General features: G+C 35.5%; 1 protein-coding gene across 3 annotated transcripts in view; it reads right to left on the reverse strand.

Annotated features, from left to right (window-relative positions):
• LOC106873006 (neuronal calcium sensor 1) overlaps positions 1-15257 on the reverse strand; it is a 191188-nt gene that overhangs the window by 35262 nt on the left and 140669 nt on the right. For all 3 annotated transcript variants that reach the window (XM_052967011.1, XM_052967014.1, XM_052967017.1), the window contains one exon: positions 4056-4104. In XM_052967011.1, coding sequence (XP_052822971.1) covers positions 4056-4104 — 49 coding nt within the window. The remainder of the gene's footprint in view (positions 1-4055; positions 4105-15257) is intronic.

Below are 15257 nucleotides of genomic sequence, written 5' to 3' on the forward strand. Positions count from 1 at the left end.
TGATTCGCTCCCTAATTAGTTGGGCTATGACCCTCTCTGTAACTTTCATAACCTGATCTAACAGCTTGATGCCTCTGTAATTATTTGTATCTAAAGTGTCACCTTTACCTTTGTAGCAGTTGACTATGATGCTGCTACACAGTCATTGGGTATGACTCCTTCGTGTATCACCTGGTTCGTAATACGGGTGACTAGGCTGTAACCAACACTGCCAGATATTTTGAGCATCTCTGCAGTGATTCCTGATGGACCGGGGGCTTTCCCTGTCTTCATACTCTTAATTGCTTTATCTACCCTGGTACTATCCAAAATCAGAATAAAATAGGACATTTAGTTTGTCTATTTACTATTACATAATTTTTGCATGCATTTCACAACAAATATCAGTATATCTAATACCTGATTGGAATTTAGATATACAAGGATTTATATGGAGTTCTGATCAATGGTTAACCATTATGCTATCTCATTTGAAAAAGCAATTATTCAATTCATGTACATATAATGTGCACGTGCACACCTATTTGTTAATCTATTATAGGCAGCATCTATATGACCACTCAACTTGGTAGAAACAACAGTCAAACCTTTCTTAAATCACACCCTACCATTTTAAAAAGGAAACCTAGTATATATGTAAACCTAACAATGATTGATTGTATTTCCCTGTCCCCTATAAATTTATGAAGCTGTATCTGTATCATAAGAACAACAAAGAAATCACCAATATTAGTCAAACAATCTTTTCTATGAAATAGTCAAGAATGGATTATTAAAAACCATCTGCTTAAATTGTGTTACTGTAATTATATTTCAGCACTTTTAAGAATAGAGCTATTATACATGTAGAAGTTTTATGTTGTTGTTTAGCTCTAGGTTAACCTGGATCAAATTTGTAGCAAGGGCCAGAAAGGCTAAAAGGAACAGGGCAGAGTTATGCTCCCTCATTCTGTCATTGGTGGTGGCACTTTGATGGAACTTCTGCTAGAGAGGTATCAAAACCCTAGTCAGACATCCATTCTCTCTCTTTTTCTGTTTCCCTTTCTGGGCAGGCAGCTTGTCAACTGCCAACACAGCTAGGACCGCTAGCTCTCTTTTACTCCTGGCCATGACAACTACCATGCTATGTAGCTAGAGCAATGCTCGCTCTCTATTCTTTGAGCATGAACCTTTAATCTTCAATGACTACTGGCTTAATTACTACCCACACTGACTGATTAAATTCACTAATGAGGGAACAAACAGTTTGTACACCTTTTATATTATTTCGCAGGCACCTTTGTAAAACATGATGATATAAAACATGTTACACATAACCTTGTCTGAACATTGTTTGTCGCATACACATAAACACAGCACAACACTAAACAAATGAACCAGACTAATGCTTGGATCTATCCTAAAACTTGACCTATGATGACAGTGGGACCAGCTGTGACCATCCTTTTTTTATTTTTTAGGTATAATGTAACTAAGACTATGTTATTCAATGTGTTCTTATTTCCATTTCTTTTTTTTTTTAACTGTAGAGCCTGATATGGCTTCTATTTCTAGCAGGATGAACAACTGCATAGTGGGCTCCTTTGTTACTTTACCAGTTGGATTGTTTTATGTACAGTCAATGTTCTGTTAACAGGAATATCTTCAACATGTCCTCATAAACAAAATTTTAGATAACAGTAAACTTGTGATGCTTCATAAAATATTCTGCTCTGTGTCATTTGGATTCACTGCACAAACTACATAATTCCATAATATTCGCCTCTTTATTTCAGCTTTAACGTTGATTAGTAGTAACTGGAGTATTAAATTCAGCTTCAAATGGATTAATTTCAGAATCTAGAATTTGTTATTTCAAATACTGTTCTTATCTACAAATATAAAATCCTTTTACAACCTTTGTGTTATTTGTAAAAAAAATTTGCAGTGATTTTATTCAGATAAGCACTGAGTATTGCTTGTCCAGCCAAGTTATTCAAGAGAGCAATCCCAATGATTGGCAAGCTTCCTTTTGAAGCTAATCCAATAAAACTTTCAATATACATTGGTGATCCCTTAAACTTTTGTTAAAAGTTTAATAGGAAAAAATTTCATGACTAAGAAATAATTCAACAGACGAAATTGTTAGAGAAAGCATGATTGGCAGCTAAGAAAGCTGGTAATTCCCAACTATTTCAGGGAAACAATATCACAAACTATGATCTGTTTGTTAGTGTTGACTTGAGTTATCTTTTAATAGTACATAGACTGTCTTTTCTTGGGACAATTCCAGACAACTAGAGAAGTGTGCTTACATGAATTAAGTAATTTCCTGGCTTGGTGAAAAGCCATTTAGAAAGTGAGAGTTGACAAATCTAATGTGAACTCTATATTCTACAGCAAGTAACAAATAGATCAAACAATTTGGATACTTCTTCAAGCTATAATGCTTATTATCCAAGTTAGAATAATAGTTTTAAATATTCATCTTTTTGTCTATTGTAGATAGACAAACATATAGTTAGATAAAGAGAAGGAAAGTAAAAAGGTGAAGAAATGAAGAGAGGAAGAGATAAAGAGGTAAACAAATAAAGAGAGAAAGATAAAGAGGTGAAGGAATAAAGAGATAAACAGGTGAACAAATAAAGAAAGGAAGTGGTAAAGAAATAAAGAAAGGAAGTGACAAATAATAAAGATAATAATAATATTGAACTTATTGTATACAGTACTAAAGTGCACTACAACTCATCAGAAAAAGTAGCCAAAAGTGCATGAACGGTACTTAGAATAATGCACAGGAAATGGGTTGTTTAATGGCCTCAGATGTACTGTTGGTGAATTTCAGGAAACATGGAAGTTTTGAAGGATGTAGTGTCCAGACAGCTAACAACTGATGTGGGAGTTTTTTCCATGCTTCAGCAATCCTGAATGTGGAAAAATGTTTCTGAAAGTCATGGGAGCTGTGTTGTTTTTTTATATTTTGTAAGCAATTCCATGAGTGTTTGACATATGGAATTCAAAAACATGCTCAAGGCTGTTGTTGGAAAGATGGTGGATAATCTTGTGGGTATCTATCAAGTCAGTTGTCAGACATTAGAGTTTTAATGTCTCTGCCCAAGCAAGCAAGATTTTTAGAGTATGGTAGATGTATGACAGCAGGTTTCCTTTGGTTGCAGGTTTCTGAACAGTTTCCATGAAATGATAAGCTGAGCAAGATAGGGAATCCAGAATGGTGATGCAAAGTCTAAGTGTGGACATACCACAGTCATATACAGTTTAAATAGATAGCTGGAGAGTAGCTGACAAAGGTCTTACTGAATGATGCTAAGACACCCTCAGCCTTTTTGAGAGTTTTAGAGATATGATATGTCCAATGCAAATTGCTGTTGACAATAATACCCAGGTCATGTTCACTAGCGGACCTTTTAGGACTGATGTTGTTGAGGAAGTATGTAAAAGCTGGGTTTTCCTTCTCAAAATTCATGATGGTGCATTTGTCCACAGACAGCTTGAGTTTCCTGTCAGTAATCCATTGCATGAAAAATGTATAGCATATAGGATCTATTCTTTTGATCTCAAGATACAGATTAATGTCATCTGCATATTTAAATGCTGTAACATTCTTGGCATCTATGTTATTAACGTATGCAATAAACAACAGGGGTCCAAGAACAGGTCATTGTGGTACACCAGATGTCATCTCATAGGGTGAAGAACATTAGAACTGTGACTACTACTTTTTGACAGAGAATGAAGGACTTTAACCAGTTATAAAGGTTATCTTTTGTACCCATTGCAGAGAGTTTTGACATAAGTCATTTGTGTGGCACAGAACTGAAGGCTGTAGCAAAATCAAGATAGATCACATCTGTCCCATGAGCTGCCATCAGTGATTTGGGTGATGTTTCAAGAAACTCAGTGAGTTGACCCCTAGAGTTAGGGATAAATCCAAATTGACAGGTAAAGAGATAAAGAATTAAAGACAGAAAGAGGTAAAGAGGTGAAGAAATAATGTCAAGTGGCAGGGAGAGAAATAAGACATGAAATATATAGTTTTATGTAAGAAGAAAACTTACTTCTTTCTTCAAAACTCCACTTGGGCAATCTTTCATGAAATCCCTATACCTGTAAAAGAAGTAAATTATTAAACAGAGAATCACTATCAATAAAATAACTTTCAAAGACTAAAATGAAATTTCAAACATGACAGCAGAATTATTACTAATCTTATTTACTGACTAATAATTTGCTGAAACCATAAAAATTTGATATCACAATATTTGACTAGTTTTATCTCTCTTTTCATTTTTTTTTATCTAATAATTTACCTTTCTTATAATCAAAGATCCATTTTCATTATGAACAGTATAAACTGTTGGAAAAAGTTTTCTGCCAAAAATTGATTAACTTTTTAATATATTTATAGCAAGCTAATCATGTTCACTGTCAACTTTTCTACTCAGTAATCAGTCTGTATGTATGAATTGTGCATTGGTTAGCAAAGCTGATTTGCCAGATTTATTTAAAATAGGAATTGGCATAAGCATTCAGTCCACAACCATGTGACTTCAGGTTCAGTCCCACTGTGTCAAACCTTGGGCAAGTGTCTTCTATTATAGCCCAGATCAGACTGAAGTTTTGCGAGTGGATTTGGTAAAAAAATTGAAAGAAGCCTCTGTGTGTGTGTGTGTGTGTGTGTGTGTGTGTGTGTGTGTGTGTGTGTGTGTGTGTGTGTGTGTGTGTGTGTGTGTTGTGTGTGTTGTGTGTGCATGTGTGTGTGTGCACCTGTTGTGTCTGTATGTGTGTGAGTGTGAACATGTGGTGTGTGTGTGTGTGTGTGTGTGTGTGTGTGTGTGTGAGATTTTGTGACATTGTCTTTACATTGTGCTAAGTTACCATCAAACAAGCAATTTGTTCCTCTGCAATCTCTCACAAAAATTGTCTGTTCATGTTTAAAGGACTGTGGGAAATATTACTTTGCTTGGAAACAGGTGAAGTTTGCTAACAAAAAGAGCATCTGGCCATAAAAATCTGCTTCCATGAATTCTATCTGACCCATATAAGCATGGTAAAATGGGCATTAAAATGATGATGTGCACACATCATATGTACACATACACATATATTTGGGGAAAGAGAGAAGGAGAGAGAGAGAGTGCATGTGTGTGAGAGGAAATTAGTGAGAAATAGAAACAGACATACATGAAAATTTACAATGATTTATGTGCTGAGGTTAACATTTTATTACTAATAGAGAAAGTTTTTGAACTGTCAACATGATCTATTTTGTAATATATTCATAAATGTCTATATTGCAGACAAGTTTATTTATTGCCATCATCAGGCACAACATTCATTACATTTATATATGTTTGTACACGTATTAACAATGGATTTGACTTTACAAAGCTTTACTTCATGCAATGATCTCCACTATGTCAAAGTCCTGCAAGCATAGATCAGCACAAGTTATTCAAGCCTCAAAAAGATAGCTGAGAAGCTTGTGGCATAGTGGATAAGAGCATTGGAATCTCGGTTGAAAAAATGATATCAAGTTGACACCTGTACACAGATAAGAAAAGCATGCCTCCCCACCACCTTCCTGATGAACATACATCAACTTAAACAAAGTAGAATGATTTACCAATACCTAACAAACTTGAGGTGATGGTTAGTGTAAAAACTTTCTTCAAAAGTAGTAGTTTGACAAATGGAGAATGATAAAAGATATAACTGTAATCAACGTGATCAACTAAAACTGTTGATGGTAATAGTCAAGCATAATTGCAATCCAAACCAGAAAACTAATAAAAGAATATCTATAATATATTTATCAAGTGGAAAGTGAAAGAATTAGAGGAATAATTCCTGTCTTATCTGAGTTTGCAGTTTGATTTCAGTTGAAGTCTGGTTCAGTTGAAACCACACAACTTCAGCTGAAGTCTGATTCAACCAGGCTGAAAATTCAATCCGGTTTCTGACTTGTGAGACAATAACTTTATCATGATATACAATTGTAACAGAGTGTTGGAGGTGAAATTGTTGGCTGGATTAAAAATAATGAAATTGCTTCAGTCATGAATATAACATTATGAAAACTTGTTTTGGAAGAAACAAAATTCTTATGCTATTGTAACAGAACCATCATAGAAATACAGTTTGATGAGGTAATTATCTAAAAAAAAAAAAATTTACTAGGTCTTCAAGTTTATCATTCAAAAGCAATTTGAATCAAATATTAGTTCAAATATTTTACAATTCAGACACTTGAAAGCTTTATTTTGTTACATTCCAATTACTAAACTAGCAATATTATTCTAGTAATTTACAATTCTTAAATGATATAAAAATTCTTCAAAAGGAGGAGGATAATGAGGATTTCTTATTGGTCTATACTCTTTCCCAAGTATATAAAAATGAACAGGCGGATCAAGGGCAGACAATCTTTGATAATAGATAAAAGAGTCAGGCTATGGTTAATCCATAACTACAAAAGGAGTAATAAAGAGAGATGTGGGGAGGAGAAAGAAAGACAAAAAGGAAGAGGTGTGGAAACTACTTTAGAAGCAATAAGCATTAGTTTTAGCATAATCCTTTGATTTTCTCAATATTTAATCTATTAAATTCTAACAGAATGAAGTGTCTTATAACTCAGTACTCCACATCTATGCTAATACGCTTCAACTAATCTTTGGTTCTTCACAGTTTCAATACTGTTACTAATCTCTAAATGAGCTCATGTTTTCTATTGTTGTTTTAAATCTTTTATCTGCATTATCACACTGAGAATCTGCAACTATCATCTTTCTTTTATAAAGAATAGAGGAAACAAAACTTTCCTGAGCAGCCTTTCTCTAGAATCTTCATTGTTAAGCAAACAGAACATGTTTTTCACAGAGAGAGCCATGGGGAGATGTGTGTGTGTACATGCATGCGTGTGTGTATGTGTGGTGAAAGAGAGAAGAATACACTGATATCTAACCAACTACATGCAAAAATACTATCATGGAAAGTTGTCTTTGGAAGTTAAATTCCTGTGACTAGCCTACATTCATTTTCATAGGTGTATTACTGTTAGCAATATAGGTATTACTGTTAGCAGACTATAATTAAAATTTTGCTCTTAACATTCTCATCACTGTTATTGTTATTATTTTTGTGTTTACTTAACTATGCTTGCACAGGTTAAATGACTTAATAGAGATAAATGTTTTTAAATGGCTGGAGGCTTTTCTTGTTTCCAAGCAAGGTCTATCAAATGATGCACAGTCAAGGCATGTTTTCATGGAAAATTGTAAACAAACTTATAATCAGTGCACAAATATCAAGATAAAATGAATACATATTCATGCACACAAGTATAGCGACACATACACATGCAAAAACACACACACAATAAGCTTCTTCCAGTTTCTGTTTACCAAATTTCACTCACATGGCATTGGTTAATATTGAAGAAGACATCATCCAACAGTGTCCATCCAGTAATTCCAAAATGAACACTTAACCATACAACAATGCTTGCACCATTGTATATGTATGTATATATTTTATCATGATTGATGAACACTGATGTCATTTGTTACAAATTACTCATGTGCGAATTTGTTCACTACATTTCTAACAGCACAAGAGTCAATGGAGTGTCTGTAACTCAGGGAACAACAAATATCCCAAGAGGCTTCTTATGCAGAGTGCTGATTTTTCACTTTATTGAAAGAACTTATAGCTTGAAGAAAGCATTGATTATCCTCTACATTTACTGTCTCTATGAAAAATTGCTGTTAGGGTATCTTTAAAAGGTAAGCATCTGATTTTGTGATCTTCAAAGAAAAAGTACATTTCTTTGTACAAACATTCAGGAGAAAGTTCTACAGAAATATCAATGGCCAATATGTGAAAAAGTCACTTTAGAACCACACCTATATCATGAATGAAAATTTCTGTTTTCTAAAATGCTAAAGAATATATTAAAAAGTAAACAATATTGTTGCTGTTCTTTAAACTACAAGAAATGTACTCAAAATCACAAATAAGTTAAAAACCAAGATGTTTTTAATAGTCACTTTATGGTTATGTTTAGCATTGATATAGAAGTACCATATAGATATAGTCAGTTCATAGCCATTTTATTTGTTGCTCTTTAGCTTTAAGTCAACTCTGATTGAGAAGACTTGTAACCAAAGGCATTTCATCCATGACATTCCCGTAGTTTTAGAAGTGTCTACATCTATATTATCTAATTAGCCCTCCCTTTGTTTTAGGGAATTTAAGATGTTTGAGGAAGGTCTGTGGTTTGTCTTTATCAGAGTGAATGATCAAGTAGAGGTTCGTTTTACTTCACTTATTCTATGTGTGTGTGATTTCAAGCAGTAGTTATAATACTAGAAATAGCTTGGCTCCATCAAATTGATTTTTCCTTAATATACTTTTAAAGTCTTTACTGATGATCAAATGACCCATTAAGAGTTATAAGACATTTTACTTTTCTCTATAACAATGTAAACAGTCCATTTAGCATTCAGAAACATATTTCTTCAATACTAGACATATACTTCAATAAATAATCAAGAAATTCATTTAAAATCTCAAAGAAACAGCTCCAGTGAATTTGGCAATGTTCTTCTTTATTTCTGAAAAACCATTAACAGTTGGCCTAAAAACCCAGTTCTTCTAAATCTAAAACAAGAATCAGGTCATAACCTCTCTAAGCTTCACTTGAAGGAAACTATTCAAACTTTAGGATAAGAATTGACATTTCTTGCTTCAAAAGATATTAGAATTTGAAATTTATCAATAATATAATGGAACATGATGGTTATACAGTTTACTGACTGGCAGCTAATAGGATTCCTGAAATAACAAAACATGTCAGAAAATTTTCACCTAGATAGGACACCAGTCTGTATCACCATCTTAAGGCATAGGGTCACTGAGCATTTACCTCTGACCCCACTGGTGGAGGGGCCCAATACTTATCTATGTATGCTGTGATTTTGTTACCATTAAGTATATGTAAGGGTCCTTGTGCATTGATTTACTGCTAAGATATTCTAGCTGGTCTGTCACTCCGAGAAAATAATTGAACTCAGAATGCAAAACAAATGAATCAACTCTGATCAAGCAAATATCAGGTGAAAGTTGTTCCAGCCTTTTCTTTCACACAAGCTGAATCTAGAACTATATTATTTAATGTATTTTTTGCCTTTTTAACCCTTTTGTTACCATATTTTTAATGAAATACACAATCTTTGTTTCAATTAATTTTGAAATTGATGAAGGATTTAGTAAAATAATTTTGTTATTAAGCTTTTGTCTGGAGCATACATTAACACAATATTTTGATGGATGGTTTTAATTTAGATCACTTTAAAACAAGAGATTTCTATCGTAATATCAGAGTAGTCTCAGGTAGATTAGTATCAAGCAGTTAAGGTTGTGTGATTTTAGGGTTATTTGGTTGATATTTCCAGCAAGTTGAGTAATTACGTGAAGGCTGTGTCACGGGCTTGATCAGTTGTACATTTCAGATTGTAGATACTTGCAATAGGTACATGTAACCCTTCCAATACGTGTCATAACTAATGACTTAAAACTCCATCAGTTTACTGGATGACGACATTGTGGATATATAGGTGGCGCAAAAATAAAACCTATTAAAGCATGGACGAGAATCTCAAAGAAACCCACAACCAATAATATCTAGAGAAAATGGGTACTATTAGGTTATTTGCCTATTGGAATATGAGGTCTGATCCAATAAGTATCCAGATTGGTGCTATAAAAACAAAACTACAACACATACCGATTTGGCATTTAATCTCCTTCAAAGTAGTCCCATTTGGAAGCCATACACTTAATCCGGTGTTGTTTCTATTGATGAAAGCATTTTTGGAACTCGTTTTCTGGGATAATCAGCAGCTGCCTCATTGCATTCACTTTGATTTCCTTGACGTCCTGAAATCTTCCTTTCAAGTGGGATTTGATTTTTGGAAAGAGGATAAAGTTGCAAGGGGTGAGATCTGGGGAATACGGTGGCTATCGGACCTGGGGAATGCTGTGCCAAGCCAAAAACTGCTGCACAAGCTGCGCTGAATGGGCAGGGGCATTGTCATAGTGCAATTGCCACTCACTGGATGCATGCAATTGTGGCCTTTTCTGATAAATAGCATCCCACAAATGCCTCAAAACATCATGGTAGTACTCCTTGTTTACCGTCTGACCAGGTGGAGCATACTCATGATGAACAGTCCCCTTGTAATTGAAGAAAACGGTCAACAACATCTTCACATTGCTTCGACTCATGAGCGACTGGGGTCTTCCACTGCGAAGACCGAGCCTTTGTTTTGGAGTCATAGCCACAGACCCATGATTCATCACCCATTATGACCATTTTCATAAAGTTTTCATCGTTCTCAACACAATCAAGGAGATCTTGTGCAACTGAAATCCAAGTGTTTTTTTGGTCAGTAGAAAGCAGTTTTGACACAAACTTGGCAGACAGGCATCTCATACCCAAATCTTCAGTGATAATGGACTGAACTGAACCATAACTTATCTGCACGTCCTCTGATGACTCACAGATGGTGATTCGACAGCTGCATGCACATCTGCAAAGTTTTTCTCAGTTCTGCTGATTGCAGGTCTCACATAACGTTCGTCAATATCAACATTTTTTCGACCATATTGGAAATGTCTGAACCACTCATACACTTGTATGCAGCTCATACACTCCTCTCCATACACTTTCTGCAACTTTGCATAGGCCTCTAAACAGGTATCGCCAAACTTTTGGCAAAATTTGATGCAGATTCTCTGCTCAACTTTGTCTGTCATGGTAAATGCGACGATCACACGCTGCACACGTCCCTTCCAAGCACTACTCTAAACAGCAGAAGTGAGCTAGAATGTTAAAGCTTTAACATTCTAGCTCACTTCTGCTGTTTAGAGTTCAAGGTCAATTTATGCCAAGCAGCTTCACCCTGCGTACTTTAGCTTCATTACTATGGCTACAGTCCGGATACTTATTGATCAGACAACATACACATTGTTGTGCATCATCAGCATCCTTGAACTATGGATTTTAGTGAAATCATCATTATTTTAATGCTTGTATGGAATTCAATGAAGCAGATCTTCCATGCTCAGATGCCCTACTTGTTGCCAACCCTCACTTGTCACCAATCAAGGTAATATTTCCCCCATGGTGGGAGATGCTTTTACAGAAGACAGGAAACAAAGACACCACTTGTATGACTGATGCTCATTTACAGCTATCATGCCCTGTCAAGACAAGGAGACATAAAAACACACACCCATGCAAACACATACGTACATACATATATATATAAATACATACATATTATATATAAATGCATACCTATTTTACACATACACACATGTGCGCACATGTATACACACATACACACACACACACAGCTTATTTCAGTTTATGTCTATCAAATCCACTCACAAAGCTTTGGTCAACCCAAGGCAAGAGTAAAAGACACTTGCCCAAGGTTCCCCACAGTAAGACTGAACCTGAAACTATGTGGTTAGGAAGCAAATTTCTTAGCCCTGCAGTCATATATCTGGAAAAATAAATGTTTGTAGGCTTAAGGTGACCTTGTTCCAATGGATGTGTAATGTTAGTGTGCATGAAAGTTGTAGCACAGATGAACTGAGAGTAAAAATAGACATCAGAAAAATCAGTCATAGTGTATAAGAGAGAAGACTACACTAATACAGACATGTGATGTACATGTAAACTGATAGTTGGATTACAGAAAATAAATAGATTACAACAATGCATATGTAAGTCTTCCTTTATTTTCTGCAAGCTACTAGCACTTGTAGCGTGGATCTGATCAAGTCTAGCTGAGTATAATAATTCAAAGTAATAAAAGATCAACACCCTCATGGCAGATTTAGTTAGAGTAATGCGGAATGTATCCCCACTATGCCAACCACAAGAATGACAACAACACATCCAGCACTACATATCCTGAATGCAACGTTACAGATATACACAGTACGATAGAATCAGAGTGTATAAAGGAGCATAAACAAGATTCGAACACATTCTAAGAGATGATGAAAACGGTATGTTCCCCCTATATCGCAACAAGTTCTGGAATTGGTTGGAGAGGAACACCAACAAAAGAAATAAAAACAATACTTGGTATGATAACAAGAAGTTTCACAGTGTAATGTTTGTTGATGCTACACTAAAGAATGAGTTAAGTAAGGCCTTTAAGAAAATCCTGTGCACAACTGGCCTTAAGATCAAAGTTGTAGAAAAGACAGGTAGGACAATCAAATCTGTATTAAGTAGATCATACCCATCTGATAGAATCATGTGTCAGAATAATTGTGCAGTATGTTCTACAAACCCACATGTGAACAGCAAAATGAAGAGCACTGTATACTAGATTAAGTGCCAAGAAGGAGCTTATGTGATCATCCCAGAGTCATATATTGGTGAGACTTCTAGGAGCATCAATGATAGGTTCAAAGAACACCTGGACAACTACATTGAAAAGAAACCAAACTCCATCTTCTATCAGTATGCTGTAGACTACCACAAGGGCTCCTTAGGGAGACTTAAGTTAAACATCTTATCTACAAATCCCACTGATGCAATGCTGAGACAAGTCACTGAAGCTGTCTGTATACAAGAATACAAACCCACTCTCAACTGTAAATCCGAATGGGGTAACACCCAGACTCCACTTGGGAGTACCCCTCTATAACCACCCCTTTCTCTCATTTACATGTAGAAATCCATACACACATGTTGAGATGCATGATACTGAAATACATATATGTAGTTATAAATAACCGTATGAGAGTACATAGTTTTATACATATGTACGTATGTGTAGATGTATGTGTGTGTGTACATGTGTGTATGTGTTGTGTGTTACTGGACGGTTTCTGTGTTGAAGCTCCTAGGAGCTTGTTCTCAGGTCCTTTTCCACTAGTACAATTAATTCGTCATGTGTAGTACAACACTTCAACAGTTGTAGCTAATAGTAACAGACAGTGTCAAATTTTGCAGGAAGCTCCTTCCAGTGTGCATCAAGCCTGTTCTTGAAGGCATTGGAGCTGCAACCACACTGTTTGACAGACTGTTCCAGGTGGCGGTCACACGCTGTACAAAAAAGCAGCTTCTAATCTTGAGCCTGCAGTGTGATCTTTCCAATTTCAGGCTGTGTCCTCTCATATTTCTGTCTTGGAAGTAGTTGAATTGGGGGCAGCTGGTCAGGTACAGGCTGTGCATATACTTATACATGTTGATCATATCCCCCCTGAGACGGCGATGTTCAAGACTAGGCAGGTTTAGTGCAGCCAAGCGCTCTGGATATGGCTTTTCTTTCAAGGATGCAATGAGTTTGGTGGCATGCCTCTGAACATCCTCCAACTCACAACACATTGCTTTATGCTGGGGTTGCCAAACTGTGTGTCCATATTAAAAAATCGGGCAAACTAGAGATTTTTACAGCTGCACAAAGACAACAAGGGTGATGAAATCAAATGATCATCGGATGACTCCAAGGGTTCAATTTGCTTTTGCAGTTGCTTGGTTTATATGGTTCCTGAAGGTCAACCCTTTGTTGATCAAGATACCAAGATCCCCCTCCACCTCACTTACTGCTAGCTCCACCACAGTCCGTTCCCCCTGTGCATCCTGGTCTCTCGTAGTATTTCCTGCCTGTTTTCACATTCCCCACTCTCAAGACAGAACACTTTTCAGGATGGAACTGCATTTGCCAGTTCGTTGACCACTCGTGAAGGCAATCCAGGTCGTCTTGCAGCATTGCCATGGTCACATCAACGTTATTCCTTGCGAAGATCTTTGTGTCATCATGAACTAACTGTTACTTTCTCAGATGCAGCATGGAATTTTGTCAGTGAACAGGTTGTGGTCTCAATGCAACGAAAATATTTTGGCAAATTAGATTTAAATGTTGAAGTAAATGTAACGGTTTTTGTGTGTTTTTAAATGGCTTATAAACACTTTCCATGCTGCAATTGTTTTCGTTCCAGCACACAATCTAAGATCAGGTCACTTGCTATGCAAGTACATCTCCATGATAAAAGAATAGATTCTTACAAATGTGGTTTGAAAATGGACAGTAATTCAAGCATAGAAAAGTAAGAATTTCAAATTACAATGAGCCTGTGAAGTCAACTGAGTAATTCATGTTTTGTAGAAAATGTATTGCGCAAAGTCTTTATGAATTGAGGTTCTTCTTTGAGTGCCTGACTGATTAGATTGAATAATGTTGCTGTGGTGAGAACGAGTGGGGTGGGGGGAAACTAAAATTAAAGAAAAGATACTGTGAAATGGTTTAACATTCAACTTAAACCTGTCCTCTCTTTTAGATAGGTCAAATTAAAGGTTTTATATAAAGAATATTCTAATGATTCCTATGGAGCTAACTTTTATTGAAAAGAAAGTACATAGTGAAATAGCTTGATAATGCTTTGCATATTGGTACTTCACATAATGACTTATTATGTGATAGATTGTGAAGCTGGTTAATAGTGAAGTTATAAGGAAAACATTACTTTCTTTAATAAAAGCATAATTAATTTCTGCTCAGAATAGTCCATTATTGTGTCAATTTATTTCATGAATAATCACAAATTCCATTATGGTAATAACAAAGAATTCATCAGTTTGATCTGAATCACAACACTTAGCAGCAAAGAATGTTCCAAAGGAATCTAGATGTTTGTTGTCATTGGACTAGCAGCAAACACTTCCAGCAGAATGTGTACATACTGAATTAGATATTGGTACCAAACAATTTTCAAAAGGAAGTAGGATTTTATTGTTGTTCCCTTGTGAAAAACTGTCAACCAATGCTAGCAGAAGACTGGGAAGAAGTAATCAAATCTGATCCCAAGATGCTAGACATCATAAAAATTGTAAAAGATGATAATAAAAGGTGAAACACATTGTTGGAACTGATCCATCCAACCCATGATAGCATGGAAGAGCATAACTAATATGTTGATGATTGAAGCTTCCTACGCTGACATTTAATTTTATCTGTTGTCCTGTACTTAGTGAATGACTAATTCAATGAACATCATGCTTTACTGCACCTTGCTACCAGTTATTGTCAATGATAGAAAACATGGGAAAGTTATGTACCAAAATGTAAGACAATATGAGCAAATTAAGCACCAAAATATAATACGACATAAGAGAATTATGTACCAAAATGTAAAATTCAACCCTAATTTAGGATACTTATCTTGAGCTA

Source organism: Octopus bimaculoides, chromosome 1, assembly GCF_001194135.2.
Source record: "Octopus bimaculoides isolate UCB-OBI-ISO-001 chromosome 1, ASM119413v2, whole genome shotgun sequence".
NCBI lineage: Eukaryota > Metazoa > Mollusca > Cephalopoda > Octopoda > Octopodidae > Octopus > Octopus bimaculoides.